The 20463-nt window shown below is 36.1% G+C and overlaps 1 protein-coding gene across 2 annotated transcripts in view; it reads left to right on the forward strand.

The window, feature by feature from the left end:
- LOC128015814 (E3 ubiquitin-protein ligase RAD18) overlaps positions 1-20463 on the forward strand; it is a 42658-nt gene that overhangs the window by 19010 nt on the left and 3185 nt on the right. The window contains exons 10-12 of one of the 2 annotated variants that reach the window (XM_052599996.1): positions 8680-8799; positions 9159-9303; positions 18525-18571. In XM_052599996.1, the coding sequence (XP_052455956.1) occupies positions 8680-8799; positions 9159-9303; positions 18525-18549 (290 nt within the window). In that variant the 3' untranslated portion in view covers positions 18550-18571. The remainder of the gene's footprint in view (positions 1-8679; positions 8800-9158; positions 9304-18524; positions 18572-20463) is intronic. The other variant, XM_052599997.1, reaches the window with a different exon arrangement.

A 20463-nucleotide genomic window follows, 5' to 3' on the forward strand; every position in this document is an offset into this window, starting at 1 on the left:
TTTGAAAACAAACAAAAAAATCCTGAATGGAAACGGTTCAAATTCACAAAATATTCTAATGTGAATAAAACTTTTTATGTGGATTGACTTGCTAATAAATGCAACATAAATGCACATTTGTTGCAACTCTATCGGCTGTTTTAAGTTGCCCCTTAAGTTTTGATCCCACAGCGTTTCATGACTACTCTCCTGTCCATTTCTAATTTACATAACAGAGCTGATGGAAATGCTCTCCAGTTATAGGGTTTCTTTGCCAAATTTCTACGAATGCGCTTAAAAGGTGCAAAGGAATTGGATGGAAACCTGTCTTTTGACATCAATGCATAGAGTATATCGTAGAGTCTATTTTCTTTATAAGTGTGCAAACAGTTTAAACATACCTTTAGTGTTTGAGGCCTCTTTAGGATACTGTTAGTTAAACATGTAGACAGTGAAGGTCGCTGCACTCCATTCAGAAGGTTGTTGTGGGGCCCCATCACAGTTGTCCCTTCCAAAGACATCATCCATTTGTCTGCACTTAGTGCCTCTCCTGAAATGCATACACAATATGATAACTAAAAGAGCACTAGAACCCTTCACTACACACGCATGAGTGGCAGTATTGGCAGGATGGGCAAAAGTACCAATTTTATCAGGTGGGAGAATAAGTTATGGTATGGTTTTTCCTAATTTAGACTAGGCATTTTAAGGATGCAATAGGATTATGTTGAATTACAGCCTTTCCTTTCTTCTTTGACATATAACCATATGACAATTATTAACAGGGCTTAAAGCAAGCAAACATATGTTCCATCTAGCCGCCAGTGTGCAGCTGATCCTGCGGACGGTCTACAGCTGTTCCCGCTCAGTCTTTTCCTTCTGCCTTGACCGTTCATGACCGTGGTACAGTTATGACGCGTTTCCACCGACCCCCCCTCATTTCAATAAGACGAAATATGATATCAAACACCACTGCCTCCTTTCGTTCTCATTTTCATTCGTTAAACATATTAATAGCCGCAGAAATAAAGTTCAGGGAAATGTGTAACGTTAGGCCTTCATTATATAAAACAAAATATTATACCAAACAGTAGCCTATTGTCTCCTATTTTCATTTTAACATATTAAAAGATTAACTGAATAAAGACCAAAGATTACCTGTTCGGTTCACCCAAAACGAATTATATTTTATGCTTTACCACTAAAGAGACATCACAGCCAGCGACAAATGTCAGATGTCTACCCGAGTTGAGAGTGCTCCCGACGGATTAATGATCCCTGAGCTCCCGCTGATCGCGTGGAGTTGACCGTCTCCGACATCAGCGAAACACATTTTTTAATAGACGCAGTCTTTATAAATAAACCGCATATTTGAGTTTTAAACAACTACATTCTCGCCTGAAATAGTTAAAACACTAACGTTATACCTTTCATGACACGATGTCAGTAATATTTTAAAAATTATCAAAAGAAATGGTGGTTGAAACTACAATGCTGCATTGCCACTCCCGAAAGTTCAGTAACGTTACCTTTGAACAAGTACCTCGCGAGCAGGGACTTTCTGAGGGGCATTTTTTTTACCCAGAACTTTATTTAGATCATGGTAGCTGCGGTGGAAGCACACCGAGTTCCAGCTCAAAGTCCATAGTTTCTGGGTAAAGTTCTTGCGATGTAAATCTGGATCGAGTATGAAGACGCGATTTTAACTAACTTCACCCTATTCCACTGAATTATACCAAATGAAACAATCAGCACTCACTCAGATCACCAGTATTAATATATAAAGACTTATAAAACAAATTTTATGTTACATACCTGAGACATGTTCTTTCTTCCAAAAAGTACCGTCCGTTGGCCGCGTAATTTCAAAATTCAAACAGCAGCGATCCCACAATGCTATGCGGTTGCTGTAAAAAAAATGCTTCTACAGTGTAGTTACAATAATTTTACAGGACTGTCCGTTAATTTCCCATAATGCACTTGCATTTACAACAAAAACATGAATACAGTGCGTTGTTGTAAAATTTATTGTAAAAATTACATCAATTGCTAACAGTGTGTCTATGGTACCATCCGCATCCTCCCATTCCGCAAAGTCTATTTTATTTTATTATAAATAAAGGTCTATTTGTTTCTAGTTATTTTATTTTGTTAGATATTTCCACTTTGAGGGAGTCCCGCAAATAATTTTATTTTCCCGCAACCCGTACACAATAATATCTTGCCGCCCGCATCCGCATTCACCCATCAATTATTGTCCCGCGCCGCAATCGGTGGCGCTGGGCCCCGCGGGGGTGCAAGTCTCTAGCCGGCAGCAACTATTAGCTGACACACCATTGTCTATGACTGACCATGTCTGCGATTAAAAAATATGTTTGTGCACATTTATACCAGAACATGATTTGTCATTCAGAATTTCGCAGCCACTGGTCACCCTGTGTATAAAACTGGCAGAAGACAAAAAAAAAAAAAGCGTTAACTAGCCTGTTGGTTTCAAATCAACATGCGAGTTACATCCCAGAAAAAAAGTGATAATAGCCTGGATTTCACTTCTAATCTTCAGTTTAGCAGTTCAGTTCTTGAGCACTTTGAGCACTTAATTATTTAAGCACTTTAAGCACTTGTTATTGTTTATAAGATAACACTTTATTTGACATAGTACTTTTAAATAAATGGTGCTGTATTTGTGTTATTATCGTCAATATTTGAAGGAAGTCTTTCTTTGGAGTTTCTCTCCAAACACCCCCCATACCCCCCCGAAAAAAGTTCAGGCTCAGGATTTTTTTCTGCTTTAACCCCTGTATTTATCTACTAATCAGTCTTTTTAAAACAGGGCTATTCAATTAGTTTAACTTGAGGGCCAGACTATTGAATTTTAAGGGGGCCTGGTAGGGACGATCATCCCAATGTCTTTTTTTTTTTTTTTGGAAAATAAAAATATACCAACAATAACATCTTTGAAAGGTTAACATTAGTGCTATCAATCGATTTAAAAAAAATAACTAATCAATTACAATACACATTTTTTCTGTAATTTATTGTGATTATTTACATATGCATATATTTATGTTATCATAATCGCACATTGAACCTCTACATTTATGAAGAAATAACAAAGATGGTATATTTTAAATAAGGTTTAATGGCATCTTTTTACTAAGTAGCCTACTGTTAATGAATGCCAGTATCATTGGTACCAGTTATATTACTGATATCTCTATTAAATTCTATCTCTATTTTCCCTCAAGTTTAGCCAATAATTATAGCATTTCAACATTACAATATAATTAAAACCCATTATTTTTAACACTTAATAGGCTCTGAAAACTTAAAACAGTCTTCAAATAAACTATAAATTGTATATGTATAAACTACAAAATGAATATAGATTAACCTTTATTCAAACTAAAAGTTTGAATAAATAAAAAATAAAAATTACATAAGTTAATTAGAATATGAGCAGTGGAGCAGTGGAGGGATTTCTCCTTTTTCTTTTGTTCTTTGATTTACATCAATGACAGACTTCATGATGTTTCACTTTAAAAGCAGCGCTATCACTTTAAAACCTGATGCGGATCTGATGCACACATTCGCTTTTCTCCCAATATTTTACAGTCATTTAGGAATCATTTAAGACCGTATTTACTCAACATAACTGAAGCAGCTCAGCAGCGTATGTGGAAAATGGAACGTGCAGCCTTTCAAACTCCAGTCAACTTTGTCCAGTATCTGCTATTTCTCGCTAGAAGACATGACCAATAGCACGCTAATTATACTCGTTTAAAGTTGTGGATATCTCATAATCCCCTCACATGACTGCTTGTCGGACGAGTGTCTTCCTTTTCTTTTTCGGCTGTGAAACAACAGCCCAGGCCAGTGTTGCCACCTTGTTGACAAACTAATTGCAGCAAAAACAATACGAGGCATGTGTGCGACTCTTCCCCCGGGCCGGATGAAGATGATTGGTGGGCCGCCAATTGAATAGCCCTGCTTTAAAATATGTACCATGTTAGTTTCTGTTATATGTTGTAACTAGTTTTTAGTGAAAAAAACAAAACAAATATATATATTTTTAAAATTACATTAAAGAAGTGGTGTAGCTATGCTAAAGGGAGTTGCTGGGCAAAAATGGCTTTAAGATTGAAGGTACAGCTATGATCGTAATCATAAAACAAAAAACAAATCCATGTATCATCTGTAATTTTCGTTTCCACCTCATATATCAGATCTTGTTCGGGTGTGGTTTGGACTCTATGCAGAACTGTGGTGCAGAGATTTCTAAACTGAATACAGATTTTGCTAGGTCTTGAATGGAGCTGCATGCTTTCACTTTGAAATTTCTTTCCTGACCATTTAGATATTTCTCAGCCAAATGTTTTCCAGAAACCTTTGCCTTTTGTGACTCCAAGTTCACTAAGCAGCTAAGTGTGTGTGTGTGTGTGTGTGTGTGTGTGTGTGTGTGTGTGTGTGTGTGTGTGTGTGTGTGTGTGTGTGTGTGGTAGTGAGGGAGTGAGAGAGGAATGGAGAAAGATCCCTCGAGGGGTTGGAGGGGAAGGTGGTGATCAATACGACAATACCAACAGGGTCTCAAGATCGATCCTACCTCATCAAATGTTCCATTCTGCCTTAGTGACCTGGCTCAGAACGCTTAGACCAAAAAAATCAGACAATGGGCTCCAAGCTTTAAAAATACTGTGCCCTGTTTGATGGACTGCCCAAAGGGCTTTAAGGGAATCAGCTGATTACACAAATGAACATGGTTGTAAGTCAGTTTGTGTTTTGTGGTGTTTTAATGGAATAAAATTAAAGTAATTTTAATTTGTGTTGGTGGAGGAGATTATTATTGTTGAAAACATCTTATTTCTCACACAAAGCGATCATATGACTTCAGAAGACTTATAGTCTTATGGACCATTATGTGACATTGTTATGGTATTTTTGTCTTTTTTTTTAAGCTTGAAAGCCTCAGTGAGATGGGAATAATAATGGAGAAGCAACCAGTACAATTCTACTTTTGTGTTCCACAGACATGGGAGTGAGAAATGATAATAGAACTGTTATTTTTGATTGAACTGCTCCTTTAACATAAACCTAAAAAACTGAAGATGAAGATGTTCCCCAAGTAAGCTGAATGCCCTTTAATTGTTTCTGATTGTGGATGTTTATCCTTACAGGTCCAAACGTTATGCTCTGTTAACTTCAACACTTAAGGTTTTGTTCCTTGTGCTCAAACCATGTTTCTATTTGACATGAACAGGTTACAGCTGCTAGTCCTAGTGGCGTCTCTGCTATAATAAAACTCACTTATCCTAACAACCTCCTCCCAGAGGCCAACATTAGAAACAAAGCCATTTAAGGTGGATTGGTGTCATTTTTACCAAGTGAGAAAACATGGCCCATATTTGTCATATAAAATTGATCTAGCAGCAAAAGATGAAAGCCAATGTGTGATAAGAGCAGCCAGACTGTGATGTCGGAGACAGGATGTTGAAATATTGATGTGCAGCACGGAGGAGATCTATAAATAGCAGCATGCCGAGATAAACTCTTGATTAATCATCAAAAGGGCTTGATGATTCACCAGCTTCATGGAGTGTCCGATGAATGGGGAAATGACACGGGTCCATCCTAAATAATGAAACAAAAGTCTCACTTTTAGGCCATAGTGCTATAATTCTATAAACAGAATATCATTTAAAAATATTTAAAGTATGTATTTCCTATATTTAATGTATTTTTACATTTACATGTATACATTTGGCAGACACTTTTATCCAAAGCGACTTACAATGATGCATTCAGGCTATACATTTTGGTGTTTCCCTGGGAATTTTAATTTTAATTTTGAGAGTGTGTATATATATATATATATATATATATATATATATAGCGTTTTACCTTTATTTTACCAATTTAAACCCAACCATCTCTGTCTGTCAAAAATGAAAAATGAAAATGAACAGAGCATTAAACTGTTTTCTTGTACATGCGTGTATAATTTTGGCACGTATGTGTTGCGTGTAAATGATTATTTTGTTGGATGATTTTGTTTCGGAGTCTTAGATTATATTGTACACTATAATATTGTTTATAGTTGTGTGTTCTGCAAGTCATTACATCTGTAGTCCGTCTTTTTTTTTTTTTTTTTTGTTATGTGTTTGTATATATACACAAGGATGCAAAGCTCAAAAGCCTGTTGGGTAACTGGCCATTATCAGATTTGGTCCTGCTTTTGTCTTCAGTAAATAACTCTGAAGCCTCAGATTTCTATCCCAAGATTCCTGAGCATGACGCAATATAACTTGAGAAAGAAACTGTATATTTAGACACTGAAGTCTTGTAACACTTCACCACCGACTTCTTAGTAATGTTTTCAAGATTCCTGTAATGTTCTTTTTGTTCTGTCACATGCTCATATTTTAATGTAGACTGTCGCCATATAGGAACACCTGTTAAATACAAAATCTGCAAGAAAAAAAATACAAATTATATTTTAGTTTGTTGCATCCCCAGAGATATAAAATAGCAGGAGAAAGCCATGTGTTAAAGTGAATTGACTTTACTTCTCTACATTTAAACCATCCAAAGTGCACAAACAGCAGTGAACACACATCTGGAGCAGTGGGCAGCCGTTTATGCTGCGCCGCTTGGGGAGCAGTTGAGGGTTTGGTGCCTTGGTCAGGGGCATCTCAGTCGTGGTATTGCCGGCCCGAGACTCAAAGCCACGTCCTTAGGGTTACGAGTTAAACTCCCTTACCAATAGACCACAACTTCCCCCAGCATTAGCATTCCCAATCATCCTCTGTGTTCATCTAGTTTAAAGCATTGTAGCATTATGAGAGTTAGCTGTGTTAGCTATCCGTAAACCACTACTCCAGGGCTTTTTAGTTATTATCCTAGCAGCTTCACAGCTTCTTTTGCTTATAGCAAGAACAAATAAATTCAAGAACTTGTATCATGTTTGATACATTTATAATTGTATTGGCTCTGGAAGAAAGGTCTGATTTCATTGTTTACCAAGTGTCTTCAGCATCAGAATGACTTGTGCAAGACGCAGATCACATACAGCTGGTGGGTGGGTGGCATGGCTTGGGCTAACTTAAAACCGTTTTTATCGATACTGCAGTTTTGATGGATAGATACTTGTATCAGTTCCACAAAAGAAATTGCATTGCACACGTGAAACAGAAGGTAATCAACACTGCATGGTACAGCATACTGTGCATGTGCACCTAATATAATGAAAATAAAGGATATTCAAACAATTTAAAACATGCTTTTAAAAATGACAAAATTAAAAGACGACAAATTGCAAAAATGGAATTGATTTTGTCTTGTTACATTTTTTTAAGCATTCTAGTTCATAAATTATTCACGTGAGGATTTTTTCTTTACACATTTTTTTTATGAATAAATAATGGAGGTCCTCTGGGGAATTTAATGTTGTTGTGTTTTTTTTTTAGTTGTTTCAAAAATGTTGCCCACATAAAAAGGCGGTAATTTGTCAGACAGTGAACAAGTCATAATTCCTGAGATAAAGTTTCCTATTTAGCAATTCTGCGATTAGCCAGCAGTGGTTTGTGAAAAATGACACTAAATAGGCTTTCTAATGGAATTGCCAAAATGTACTTTCAGCTGTTGTAGTATAAAGTAAGAGATATCAGGCTAACTTGCCATAAAGGTAATGACTAATGCACACCATGTACATTTCTAATGTTTTTTGTGAGAAACAACAGTGTGGTTGAGTTAAGATAACACTATATGAGTAATGTTGCTAAGTGTGCCATTTTATTGGCAAAAAAATTGGCCTTAAGAATAACAGGACCATGCTGGACCAATTTGCTCAATGTTGAAAATATGAACGATGAATGTTTTGTGAAAATTGTTATGTTTTCTTGTTAGCATTACTTCCATTTAATTATTGGTGTACCTGCTTACTAGGCTAAAAACAAAGATTTGATAGGATTTTACACATGCAAACAGACATCGATGAATGACAGGTTCTAAGGACATTTAAAAGCAGTGTGTAAGTGATGGTGAGCTGTGCTGGATATCTCTGTATTTTTTCTCCTGCAGTTCTTCGTCACTTCAGTTGACGGCTGATGTAATTTTAAAAGCAGGCCGTATGACCTTTCATCTGCTTTTGTTGTTTTTCACCACTACATGGCCTGCCTTGTAATGCCAGTGCTTTCAGAGTCATTCTTATTTTCCATTGCAGGATTCATTCTCGGTTTAAAGAGAAAGCTAAGATTGAAATATAATCATTTGCGGTACAAGATACATTCAGATTTTTCTTTTATGGCTTTTTTTTTTTTTACTTTATTAATGTATTTTGACATTATGTAATCATTTATTGTCCAGGCATGACTATTGTATAATGTTGGTTTTGGCATTTTTTTAAAGGTTAAAAAGTCATAATGAAGAAAAGTTAGCATGAAATCCTAATTGACCATATTTACTTAACAATGCACGTTCCTAATTCATTAGTGCACATTATTGCAAAATGGTGGGAATTAATTAATCTTTCATCAAAATTGAATAATATGCTCCACCTCCTGAAACTTTCCTGGAGGCATTCAGGTCTTGTATAGAATGCCCATTTTTCAAGCTTCAGTATTTACTTCTTAATTTCTTTATATAAAGTAAGTTGAAATTAGTACTAAGCACTTTATTTTTCTGCCTTTTGATTCCTTTACTTAGGGAAGCAGCACAGTAGCGAATTTTCCCGTTTGATTGCCCAGGTCAGAGGTCGTCTGGAGACTTCCAAGAGAACACCGAGCAAACAAGAAGAGAAGTCTACAGAGGAAACAGACTCCAAAGGTCCTATTGTGCACTTAAAGACGTTACATATTTCTTTATATGTCTTTGTTTGAACATTGGTTAATATTGACTGATTGACAGTTTAACTGAGAGTCAGCAATTAACTATTTAGAAAATCTCACATTTGTTAAATGTAGGCAGGTTGTATAGGTCACTTTAGCTTGATTTGTAGTTAACTGCTTAATAAAATTGCATATAATCACAAATTTGAATAACTGATATTTAATTAGGTCGTAGAATGTCCTGTAATCTCCAAGAGTCTTCATGATAAATTACAATTATGTTGACACTATGCTGAAAATGTTTGCTTCTGCAGAAGATGGCACAGTCTTAATTTTTTCTTCCTCTGTCTTTTAAAGTAACAGGTGCACCAAGCAGCATTCAGAGCTCTCGCCAGCCTCTTGTTTCTACAATGCTGAAAGTAAAGAGTGAAGAGATGGAGGGGGTAATTGAGCTACCATCAAGATCATCTAGCCCTACAATCAGTGAAGTGTCAGACCGCAGGTACTTCTTTTAGAAAGCAAACCATTTCTACCCCTGTATTTGGAATAATTTTAGGTGGTCAATACTTGAAGAGAGAGTTCCCCCAAACTGAAAATTCAGTTACTCCCCCTCATATTATTACAAACCAGTATGACATTCTTTCTCCTGCAGAACACAAAAGAAGATATTTTGAAGGATACCTAAATAGTTTTAGTGACAATTGACATTTGTATGGGCACAAAATAACATTTAGACACTTCTCACAATGCATTTGTTATGTGTATTGTTTCATGTTTTAAAATTACATGATGGTCAGTAAATTATGAAATAATTTTCATTTTGGGTGAACTATACCTTTAAGCATAAGGGAAATAATGCCAAATTGCTGTTCTTTTTGTCAACCAATATCCTTTACCTGAATACAGCATGGCATAGAGTGCTTTATTGCTTTTATTAAAATATTTATGAGCAAAACTATTTGACAAGATCACAGTCCCTGATGTCTAAATCTGTATCTAGGACCAGCAGAGAGAGAGATAGATATATATATCTGGCCTGTCTTTGAACACACATAGTGTTTGCAAGCAAAGTATTGCGTAAATGCCTGCACTTTTTAAATCATGTGTTTGCTAATTAATTTTCACGTGGAGAGATTTCTTGGGAAAGATCTGTCAGCATAGACAGTCTTCAGTATTTCTTATTCAGGGCAAGTTCAGTCTGAGAAGCTTAATTTAAGAATTATTTGTTTCTTAGTCAAGATGCTTGCAAGGTGCTGTCTTTTCATTTTTCTTTTTGTAATACTTCAAATTTATTAGGCATGCATCTAAAAGTGGTCTTGATAACAAGTATTTAATTGAGTCACAGAACATTGAATAGATCCTTGGACTTGCTTTGATTTGTCTTATATTATGTTATGAAATATATACCATTTTGACCAAAAATGCTTTCAAATCCTAACCTGAGGGTAGTATTCCTATTCTAGTCCACTTCAAATACTGCATACAGTACATCCATCTCTAGAATTAAATATCACTGTTGATGGAAACCTGCGATTGAGAACATGTTCAGGTGTGGAAACATTGTAAATCATTACCAGTGCCTTCTCCATGCTCTGTTCCTAACTCTCTGGTACAGTTTTTCATTGGCTCACTTCCTCTCTCAAAGCAGATGAGCCAATTTCCTGCTGTTTTTAAAGCAATATTGACAGGTGTTTTGCTCTGCAGTCATCCTGATAGTTTAAGTCAAGGTGTGGGATGTTAACTTTGGCAGAAAGGAACCTGTCAGTCACTGAGGAAAGAGATTTGGAGAATATTTCATTATCTTGCAGGCTTTCAGATACATTGATATTTACAGTAGGTGATTGAGAGCTCCTTGTTGCTTTTCACATTAGGATCTATTCAGAATCATTTTCTTTTTATTGTTGGGATTCATTGCATTATCTTTGATTTTTATTATTTATTTTTTTTAAGCTTCATATGTAGATTTTTTTTTCTTTTCGGAAACAAAGATAATTTGCACTCAAAATAAAATTAGCATAATAAAGTACTATACCATAAAATACATATACTGTATGTATCAAATGCATTAAATATACAGGGGATGAAATCATAAATTACTGAAAATAAGGACTACTTGCCCTATGAAACTTTAATGTAATCACTGTGTTTGTCCAGTTATAAATTTGTCATGGTGATGCATTTTTGAGACTAGCTTTGGCATATTTCAGAATTGAATTTGAGGGGGGGAGTTAGGGTATCATTTTTTAGACATATTTTTAAACTACAGTCATCCAATCTAAATGTTTTGTCACCCAGTGTATTTGTATCTTACAATTTATAATGCTGATTCATATGTATATTGTGAGTAAGATACTTAGAAAGAACTTTGATTTCAAACTCTGAATTGATTTTATTTTAACTAAAAAAAGACAAGTACACAGTAATGAAATAAGAATTGATTAATGATAAGCAATGGCACAAACAAATACAATAACAAGATACAACTAAAATTAACTGTGCTTTAAGTTTTTCATGTAGGTATAACCTACCATATTCTGGTACAGAAACACCACAGTAACTGAATAATCTATTTAACTTTAAAATAACACTGGTTAGTCTTCAATGTATAAATAAACATTAATAACAGACAGCAGCAGGTTTATTTAGGTTGATGTCTCTTCAAGACCTTACGCACGGATCTAACTGTTTCTCAACTGTTACATTCACTTAATAGCCTTTATACCGACAATGTTTAGTAAAAAAAAACGACTGTTTACATGAATACTTATAAGACTTATAAGTGCATTACTACCACCTATCTCTTAAGTGGACCATTGACACTCCTATTTGAGATTGTAGATGGAGTGTCAATGGTCCACTTGAGAGATAGGTGGCTGTAATGCATTTATAAGTCTGAAATCCCCCGTAAAGCAAGAAGAAGATGCCTCACACACAGGCTCTGTTTTGAAGAGGTGCTCAGAACCAGAGGTTCGCCAGAGGTGATACGAAAAAAATGAAAAAAAGTATCTGGAAGCAGGTACAGGTACAATTTTACACAATGGAAAACCAAACAAAGGCGAGTGGAGGTGAGCTGGTACTGTGTAGTGGAAAAGCGGCAATACAGTTCAGGCATTACAGTGCATCAGAGGTAAACAAAAAAACAATATAAAAACTGTTCAGTATCTTGCACAGACTGAACATTTTGTGTCTTTACACATCAGTGTATCGTCACTAGGCACAGGGTTTAATTTGGTTTTGTTTGCGTATGTTTGTTTTTAGTTTTATTGTATGTTTTAGCCGTGATTCCCATCCACTTACATTTATAAGACTGATAGACTGCAACGGTTTGTTTTAAAAAATCTCAGTTTGTGTTCTACTGAAGAAACAAAGTCCCCTACATCTTGGATGCCCTGGGGGTAAACAGATTAATATCAAATTTAAATTTTTGGGTGAACTATCCCTTTAAAGGTTTGCTGTTGTAGGAGTTCGCATGCAATTTTTTTCAGTCAAAGTATAATTTGATGCTTGTATGGTCGCAGCTCGTATCATGTGCGAGGAATTACGAGCCGAGCAGAGTGCCTTACGAGTACTTCCCGACCTCCCGATCATTTTTAAATATGCCTAAAAAGTTCATGAGCAAAGGTTTGAATTCGTGACGTGTGCGGTTGAACAAGCCGACTTGTTGATCTATCTGAATTTGACCAATCACTAACTAAGAAAAAGCAATTACATTTGTTTAAAAATATATAATAACAACGTTGGCTATGGATATGGTTATATGCTTTAGGCTATTGTTATATACTTTCCCAAATCTTCCACGACCACATCAAGGCATGCGCATACAGATACACTTACCTCAAGCTGTTTTTGAAGAACAGAAAGTCCATGCTTTTCTCTGCTCTTCAGCCATGCCCTTCTTTTTTTTCGCTTTTATTCTTTCGCAAGCCATTGCTGCCACAAAAAAAGCAATCTCTTCTTCGGACTCCATGTTTTTTGCGCGGAACTTCATGCGATTGCTTCTGAAATCGGCAGGTCATAAAATAGTGTCGTTTATCACCTCGTCCGTGCGATTTTTAGATAAACTCACTCGTGAAGTGTGCGTGGACATACGATCTTCCGACCATCAGTTGTACGCCCACCTTAAGTCAGCATTGGTTCGTTGACTCCTAACGATGTGACCTCCATAGAAGTTAAAAGGCCTCACATCATTGAGCCGGCCAAGGCAATGCAAGTATCGTACATTTAACTAAACAAAAGAGAGGTTTAGTATAAGCTGTAGACCCCGTTGTAAAACAGCACTGATGGTTTCATTTGGGTAGTTAACTGACTCCTTTTCATATTTTCATTCCCTGTTTCTCTAAAGGTTTCATTGATTCGGTTTCATTTCCCCTCCTGCTTGTGTGAATGTTTGTTTTGTCCACAAACCCCATGAGCTTCTGATTCTTTCACTGCTTGTGGATAATGTCCCTTTAACAATCCAAACTAGTTACATGCTCTAATGCACTAGTACTGTAAGAAAGTTATTTTCTGTGGCCCTCAAAATGCCTTTTACATTGTGTGAGCAGCTGCTGCTTGTTGCAAAACAATGTCCTGGCCATAATGTTTCGTTTTACATATACATTTTTATTGGTGTTATATTTTGGTGCAGCTTTGTATTTTGTTGTGATGCTGGTATTAAAGTCTCCTGAGAGCTGTCATCAAGAGTCGTGTTATTAATCATAATGCAAGACTGTGGAATTTAGTTTCAGGCGAAAATGATGTGTAGAATGTGTGACGGAGTTCATCAAATGGGGTCTTTTCATTATAAGTGTGGTTTTGTTGACGGAAAATGTAGTCGATGTGCTAATAACTTTTAACCAGATTTCAAAAGAATATTCATGCCTTGTCACACTCATCTTAAGTCGTTGAGGGAATTACAAAAATGTAACCTTTGTAAAGAGTTTACGAATGAACTTGAATAATCTTTGCCATTGTTAAACTGAAAAATGAATCTCGCTTGTTTACTCGATTGTTTACTCTCACAAGTGGCCCTGATTGCTTAGCTCTACATAGCAGTCTTTGTAAGGACACAGCTTTTAGATATGTAGATTAATGTAATAAGATATTATGTATGCACCGTCCTGCTTGGCTTAGGTGCACTATAATTTGATGTATTTGTTTTATTAATTTGTAGAAGGCCTCTAGCAACAGATGTTCCTCATAGAGTCTTTAGAAAGTGGGTGGACCGTTTTAACAGGGTGAATGATAATGAGAAATGTTAAATTGTGCCGTATTCTTTGGTTTGCCACACAAATCTATATACAGAGCCCTCCGTAAGTATTAGAACAATAAAGACAAAATTGTTCTGTTTGCTGTGGAATCAAGAAATCTGTAAATATGATTAAAAGGTGAATATTAGACAAAACTACAGAAAGTCACATTTTATTATTGGGTGATTCAAAACAAAGATGTTTTACCAGCTAAGAAGATCAGCACTTTTAGAGTTTGATCCCCCTGTCTGATGTGAGCATAAGTATTGGAACAGTTGCCTCACAGGTCTTCCTAAGTGTTCAGCTGTGTCCTGTTGCATTAATTCTTCAGATATTAATAGCAGGGAATGTGTCTTATCAGTTATATCCATTGCTTCTGCATTCTAAGTCTTGCATTCAATGATTACGAGGAGGCCGACTCCGAAAGAAAAGCAAGCAATTTGGATGCTAAAAGAAAAGAGGAAGTCAATTAGAACTATAGGAAAAACAAAGGGCATGGAGAAATCAAAATTTGGAAACTACCGGGGATATCATTGACCAACGATTACCTTATCGGCTGAGAAAAACAACATTAGTTGATGACAGACAAATCATAAAAGCTGTTAAAAAATGAACCCTAAAATACATGTCTGTAAAATCACCAACAACCTCCAGAAAGCTTGGGGTGAAGCTCTGTCAATCTACAGTCCGCAGGAGAATTTGACACAGAATTACAGAAGCTACACAGCAAGATGCAAACCTCTGATCAGCTCCAATGATAATGGTGTTTTAAACCGTGCAAGTGCGCGCGAGAGAGAGCCTATGGAATAATAATCTAAATTCAAATTCCAATAATCTAAAAAATATACTTTCAAACATACTGATAAATTAACGTTAAATATAAAAATAGCTAGTTAGTAGACATATAGTCGGACGACTCGGATGCAACTGTCATATTGCGCATCCTGTGACAAACTTGCCGCATTTGCACACAGAAGTTAACTAAATTTTCTGCAAAATCAGTCAACGGTGAAAATCAAAAGAAGATTTAAAGTCCAACGGTTTAACCCTAATATTGGAAATAAACATGTTAAATATAAAGTATTAAAAACAGGCAAGTTTATTTAATTCTTAACAAGATTGAGATGCATTATAACATAACTATGGCATTAAACTCAACTCAGTGAGTTATAATATTCCACATTTATATGCCGTTCAGATTACTTGTTAAAGTGCAATTTCTGCAGATACTGTACTTCTTTTTGTGGATGGAGACTTCTTCACCAGCTACAGACTCTAATCCTTATTTGTGCGTGTGTGTGTATGTATGTTTGTGTGTGTGAAATGTGGTGCTGAAGTGAAATAGCTGGGCAGTTTGATAGCCGATTTATAATAGGCTGCCTAATAAAAAGAATAATTTAATAGGAGAATGAGCCTAATATCATCTTGACTATACACAGACACTTTTGCTTACGTTGATATTTCTGACTATCGCCGATACACAATACTATAGTGTATGGGCACAACCCTAGTGGGCAGCTATATATCCAGCGTCCAGGGAGCAACTGAGGGTTCAGTGCCTTGCTCAAGGGCACTTCAGCCATGGGTATTGAGGGTGGAAGAGAGAACTGTTCATTCACTCCCTCCCACCTACAACTCCTGCCAGCACCGAGACTCAAACCTGGGGACCTTCGGGTTACAAGTCCAACTCTAACCATTAGGCCAGAGCTGCCTAAATCTTTTACACCTGCCTTAAATTCAACTGTTCCACTACTTATGATCACATCAAATATTGGGGTGAACTCTAAAAGTGCTGTCTTTTTTATTTGGAAAAACGTGTGTGTCGAAATACCTAATAATAAAATGTGACATTCTGTAGTTTTGTCACATGTTCATCTTTTAATCATATTTGCAAATGTCTTGACTCCACAGCAAAGAAAGCAATTTCGTCTTTACTGTTCCAATACTTACGGAAGGCACTGTATGTTATGTCCCATCTTGCTGTTTTTCACACATCAGCCAGTGCCTCATCGAGGTCTGACTAGTTGATTAAAAAAAAAAAATGTAGTTTTGGCGCGCACAACATCTCAATGTTGTGATTTGCTGTCAGTAGAGTTAAAAGGTTAAGGTTTCAAGTCCCCAATGTTTGCAGCTCCACTAGTGTAAGGACACAAATCAGAAGTGATAAGATCTATTACAGGCTCATTACTGCAGCTCATACTGAAGGCTTGGGATGGATGGTGTTCTGCTTTGGTACTCTGGGTAATTAACTGATACTAGGAGCTAATTCGCATGGATGATTCTTGTATTCTAGGGATTAGTTTGTATATGCTTATTAAAATTTTGCAGACCATGAACTGCATAGTTTTTTTTTTAAAGATTGTTTACTTGTCATTAGAACTTTGGATGCTGACATTTTGAGTTCATGCTGTAAAAATGAGATTTAGTTAAAATGATTTGCTTCTGGGGTATGTCCTCTGTTTTGTATTAAATGTATCTTCTAGTTTGTTAAATCATACAGTTGAAGTCTTGATCATAAATATTTTTGGATGGGATAAGAGTGTATATTTCTTTTTTGTTTAAAAGATTTTGGTGGTTTCGTTTCTGATTATTGTCAAAGAATGTCTGAAATCCCAGCTTCATAGGTTGATTTGATCTGCTTTGTGGCGTTTATTCACCCTGAAGTTATGCATTTGAGTGCTTTTGTTCAACCGTGACATTTGAAGTGATTCACAAGTGTAGAACCAATCAAAATGCTAGAGGTAGGAAGAAGTTTTGAAGTTTTTCTCCCCTGAAGTTTCAGTGGTAACATGACCTCTGTGTCCTGTGAATCAGCAGGGAAATAACACTTTATTCTGTTTCATATTATATGAGGAGTTTTTGCAATTGAATAGTTTTTTTTTCCAATTTAATTTTTTTATCATGTTTTAAGTATAGTAAGTTCAGTAAAAATGTATTTTCATAATTTTTGTAAATGAAAATTGAAATGTTAATTTCAGCATTTTTGGACAGCATTAATAACAGCTTGCATTAATAACAGCAGTAGATCTGTGGAAGCAAGAAACTTTAACGTTTTTGCATAAAGGAGTTTGTGATTGATCAGTAGAAACGGTGTAAAATCTGACATATTTCTGTCCTCTCTTTTTTCCGTCTTGTAAATTTGTTGAGCATTAATCTTATCTCTTCTGGCTCTGCTTGATCCCTGAATCTAAATCTAACTTTAGTTTAAACAGTGACAAAATGAATTGCGTTGCATTATGCGCAATAATAGTTAATAGCAGACAGTTCTTTAGATGTTCCAAAAAACTGTTACTGCTAAAAATGGATTTGTACAAAGATGTTGAGTACATATTGTCTTCTCCAGCATATACTGTACACTAAAAAGTTTGGATAAACCTATGCATTCTTTAGAATTTCTTTTTTTTAATGAGATATATATAGCTACTAATTTCAATCTTTTAAGCATGCATCTTTTGATAATAGGATACTTTAGTATGCAGAAATACCTACTCTTCCTATATGTGTAAGAAATGAAGTGAATGGTACGCAAAATTTACAGCGACCACACAGGTTCATACTTAAAAATACTTACCAATTTTTTATACTTTTAGTCCATACTATGTTTTTGTGTATTGTTTTGTATCCTCAAAATTAAAGTCAGGGATGACTGGGGGTTGTTTACTGTTTTTATCATGTTTTTCTTTTCCCCTCTTCATTTCCAACTTGTTCCTGTGCAACCAATTCCCTCCATTTTCACCACTCTCCACTTTCCATCACTGCCTCCAGCTACACAATTTCTGCACTTCCTACATGGCACATGGCTGGCTTATTGTGTCCCCCCTGCTTTTCATCGGTAGAGACCAGTTCAGTAATAATTTCTTAAGAAAAGTTGGGCCCAAAGCGCCATTGTGGCAGTGAAGGGTCTTTGTGTCATGACTTGAGTTATCGTCCCTAGTCTTTCATAATTGTGCCTAGGTCTGCAGAATCACAGTATTGCTGCTCTATGTGCATGTTTGAAGTGCAGTAAAATGTCAAACTATTACGTGGTGCAGAGGTCATGTAACATCATGCTTGTGCTTGTTGGAAACAAACCTAGGACTTACTTTGAAAATCTTTTGAGTGCATACAGATTGCCAAAACAGCAGAATAATATATATATATATATATATGTGTGTGTGTGTGTGTGTGTGTGTGTGTGTATAGTGTAATAGACTGGTCCAAGCTGAATCTAGAAGTATTTAAAATATTACTGTACATACAGTATTATTTAGTTGACGCTGATAGCCTTGTGGGCAGCCCGCAGACATGTAGCGCCATTGTGCTTCGGGCGTCCCGAGTTTGAGTCCTGGCTCGCGGACCTTTACTGATATCCATACCCCCCACCCCCCCACCATCCTTCGCTCTCTCTCCCACTTTGCTTCTTGTCAACTTACTGTCCTATTGAAAATAAAAGCATAAAAACACCAAAAATACAAATTAAACATTAACAGCCTTTTCTCTTTGTCTTTTGTTTCAGCTCCATCTCAGATATTTTCTGTTGAAGACATGGTAGCAGCAACTCAAGTAAGTAGCTCTTCACATACAGGATATTTGATACACATTTTTACACTTCACATCACATACACAATTACAAAATGTTAAATCAAAATATCTGACACGTCATTAACAGTTATTCAGATTTTCCTAATTTTGCTTAATTTTGATGCTTAAATGATTCATGACTATTAATTTAAGTTGTCAACATGACTCTGCTAATGCATGTTTCTTATCTTATTTTGCACAGTTCACCTTTATATGTTTTTTTTTTTTTTTACTAATTTTCCTTTGTAGTTAGTGTGACATGTTACTGTTGAGGTATATAAAAAAAGAGGAATATATAATATTTCATGTCATGTTATTTCATGTCAGTTATCCAGTGCTACTTGGATACATACTTCTTGCTACTTTCAGCAATAAACATGCTGTCTATTCTTTGACACACAAAAAACCCCACATCCATAGTCATCTAATGAAGGCTTAGAGTCTGGCTATTTGTTGTTTGCTTGAGTTGTATTAGGGCTGTGAAAAAAATCGAATGCGATTTTCATGCGCATCTCTTCAGTATCTCCAGCACGTGCGTTCAGATCAGTTTTGCCAGATTTTCGAAAAAAGTCCTGCCCACTTGCTTCTCAAAACTAGTCCAAAACTAGCCCAATCATGTTTCCGGGAGGTTCCCCGATGAAAAATACTAAAATTGGGGTTTTAAATACATGTTTTTTTTTGGCAGGGTTGCCTTGGTAAAATTTGCATTTTAGGGGCTAAACATAACATTATTGGTATTGGGGTCGCTTCAACCCGTGGGCATGACAGAGCCATAGTCCACCCACAAGCTACACAATATCGCTTTCAAAATCAACAAAGAATCGCCTCCGATTTTGAAATCGATTTTGTGTAGATTGTCAGTGAACTTCGGCTCTTTGTAGTAAAGGCCAACCAGTGTTGCCAAGTCTGCAAATTCATACTAGTCAAAATGGCTGATTAATTAGCTTAAATATCTCAATTTTACTCGATGATCTTTGTCAGAATTATAAGTTATAAGCTGTAGCATATATAAAGAACCTATTTTTCTTCCATCAAACTGTAAGAATCTACCTTAAACTTTGAAGCTTATATAAAAGACTTGTGTATCAATGCCTCATCTGTCTTTCAGTTTTCTCTCAGAAGTGACGCTGTTTCTTACAGCCTGTTCCCAAAAACAGAAATGTTCAAAGATTTTCGGTGTTTCCAGAATAGATCAGCCTTTTAACGCCCTCCTCATTGTTTATGAAACACAAAAATCCCTCCACTCAATCTCAGTTTGGTTTAACCTTCATCAAGACATAACGGCTGCCTTTGTGTCCCAGGCGATGTCATTCGTTCTCCTTTTGAACTGGCTGCTTTGGGAGTCATTAGCAAGCGCTCGGTGCCACTAACTGTTTCTTGAGCACTTTGTGTGATTTATGAACCAGGGGACTGAAAGGGCTGATTTGTTTGGTTTCTTATTAAGCATATGGATCAAATATTTCCTATGAATAAAAATGATCTTAGAAGGCTTATCTGCAGGCCTTCAGGTCCTGCTTAATTGTAATACAATAAATTTCAAAGGCGAAAGCATGTGGAAGGAAAACGGTACTGCACCGAATCCCACAAACATTCTCCTCTCAACATACAACTAAGCCAATTTCCATAGCTCAGGGGTCTTCAACCTTTTTTCAGGCCAAGGACCCCCTTGGTGGGTAGAAAATTGGAGCAGGAACCTGTTACATATTGTGTTGCATTTTAATCCTGGCCTTTAATAAGCCTTTTAAAATGAAAAATTTGTATCATAATCATGTATTGGCACCGTCACTCAAAATTTAGATTTTGGCCAGATTTTTTACGTTTAGATGTAAAGCAATCTTAAATGATCTCGTTCAACATGCAACCTTGAGCCATCA

This window comes from Carassius gibelio, chromosome A6 (genome assembly GCF_023724105.1).
Source record: "Carassius gibelio isolate Cgi1373 ecotype wild population from Czech Republic chromosome A6, carGib1.2-hapl.c, whole genome shotgun sequence".
In the NCBI taxonomy this organism is placed as follows: domain Eukaryota; kingdom Metazoa; phylum Chordata; class Actinopteri; order Cypriniformes; family Cyprinidae; genus Carassius; species Carassius gibelio.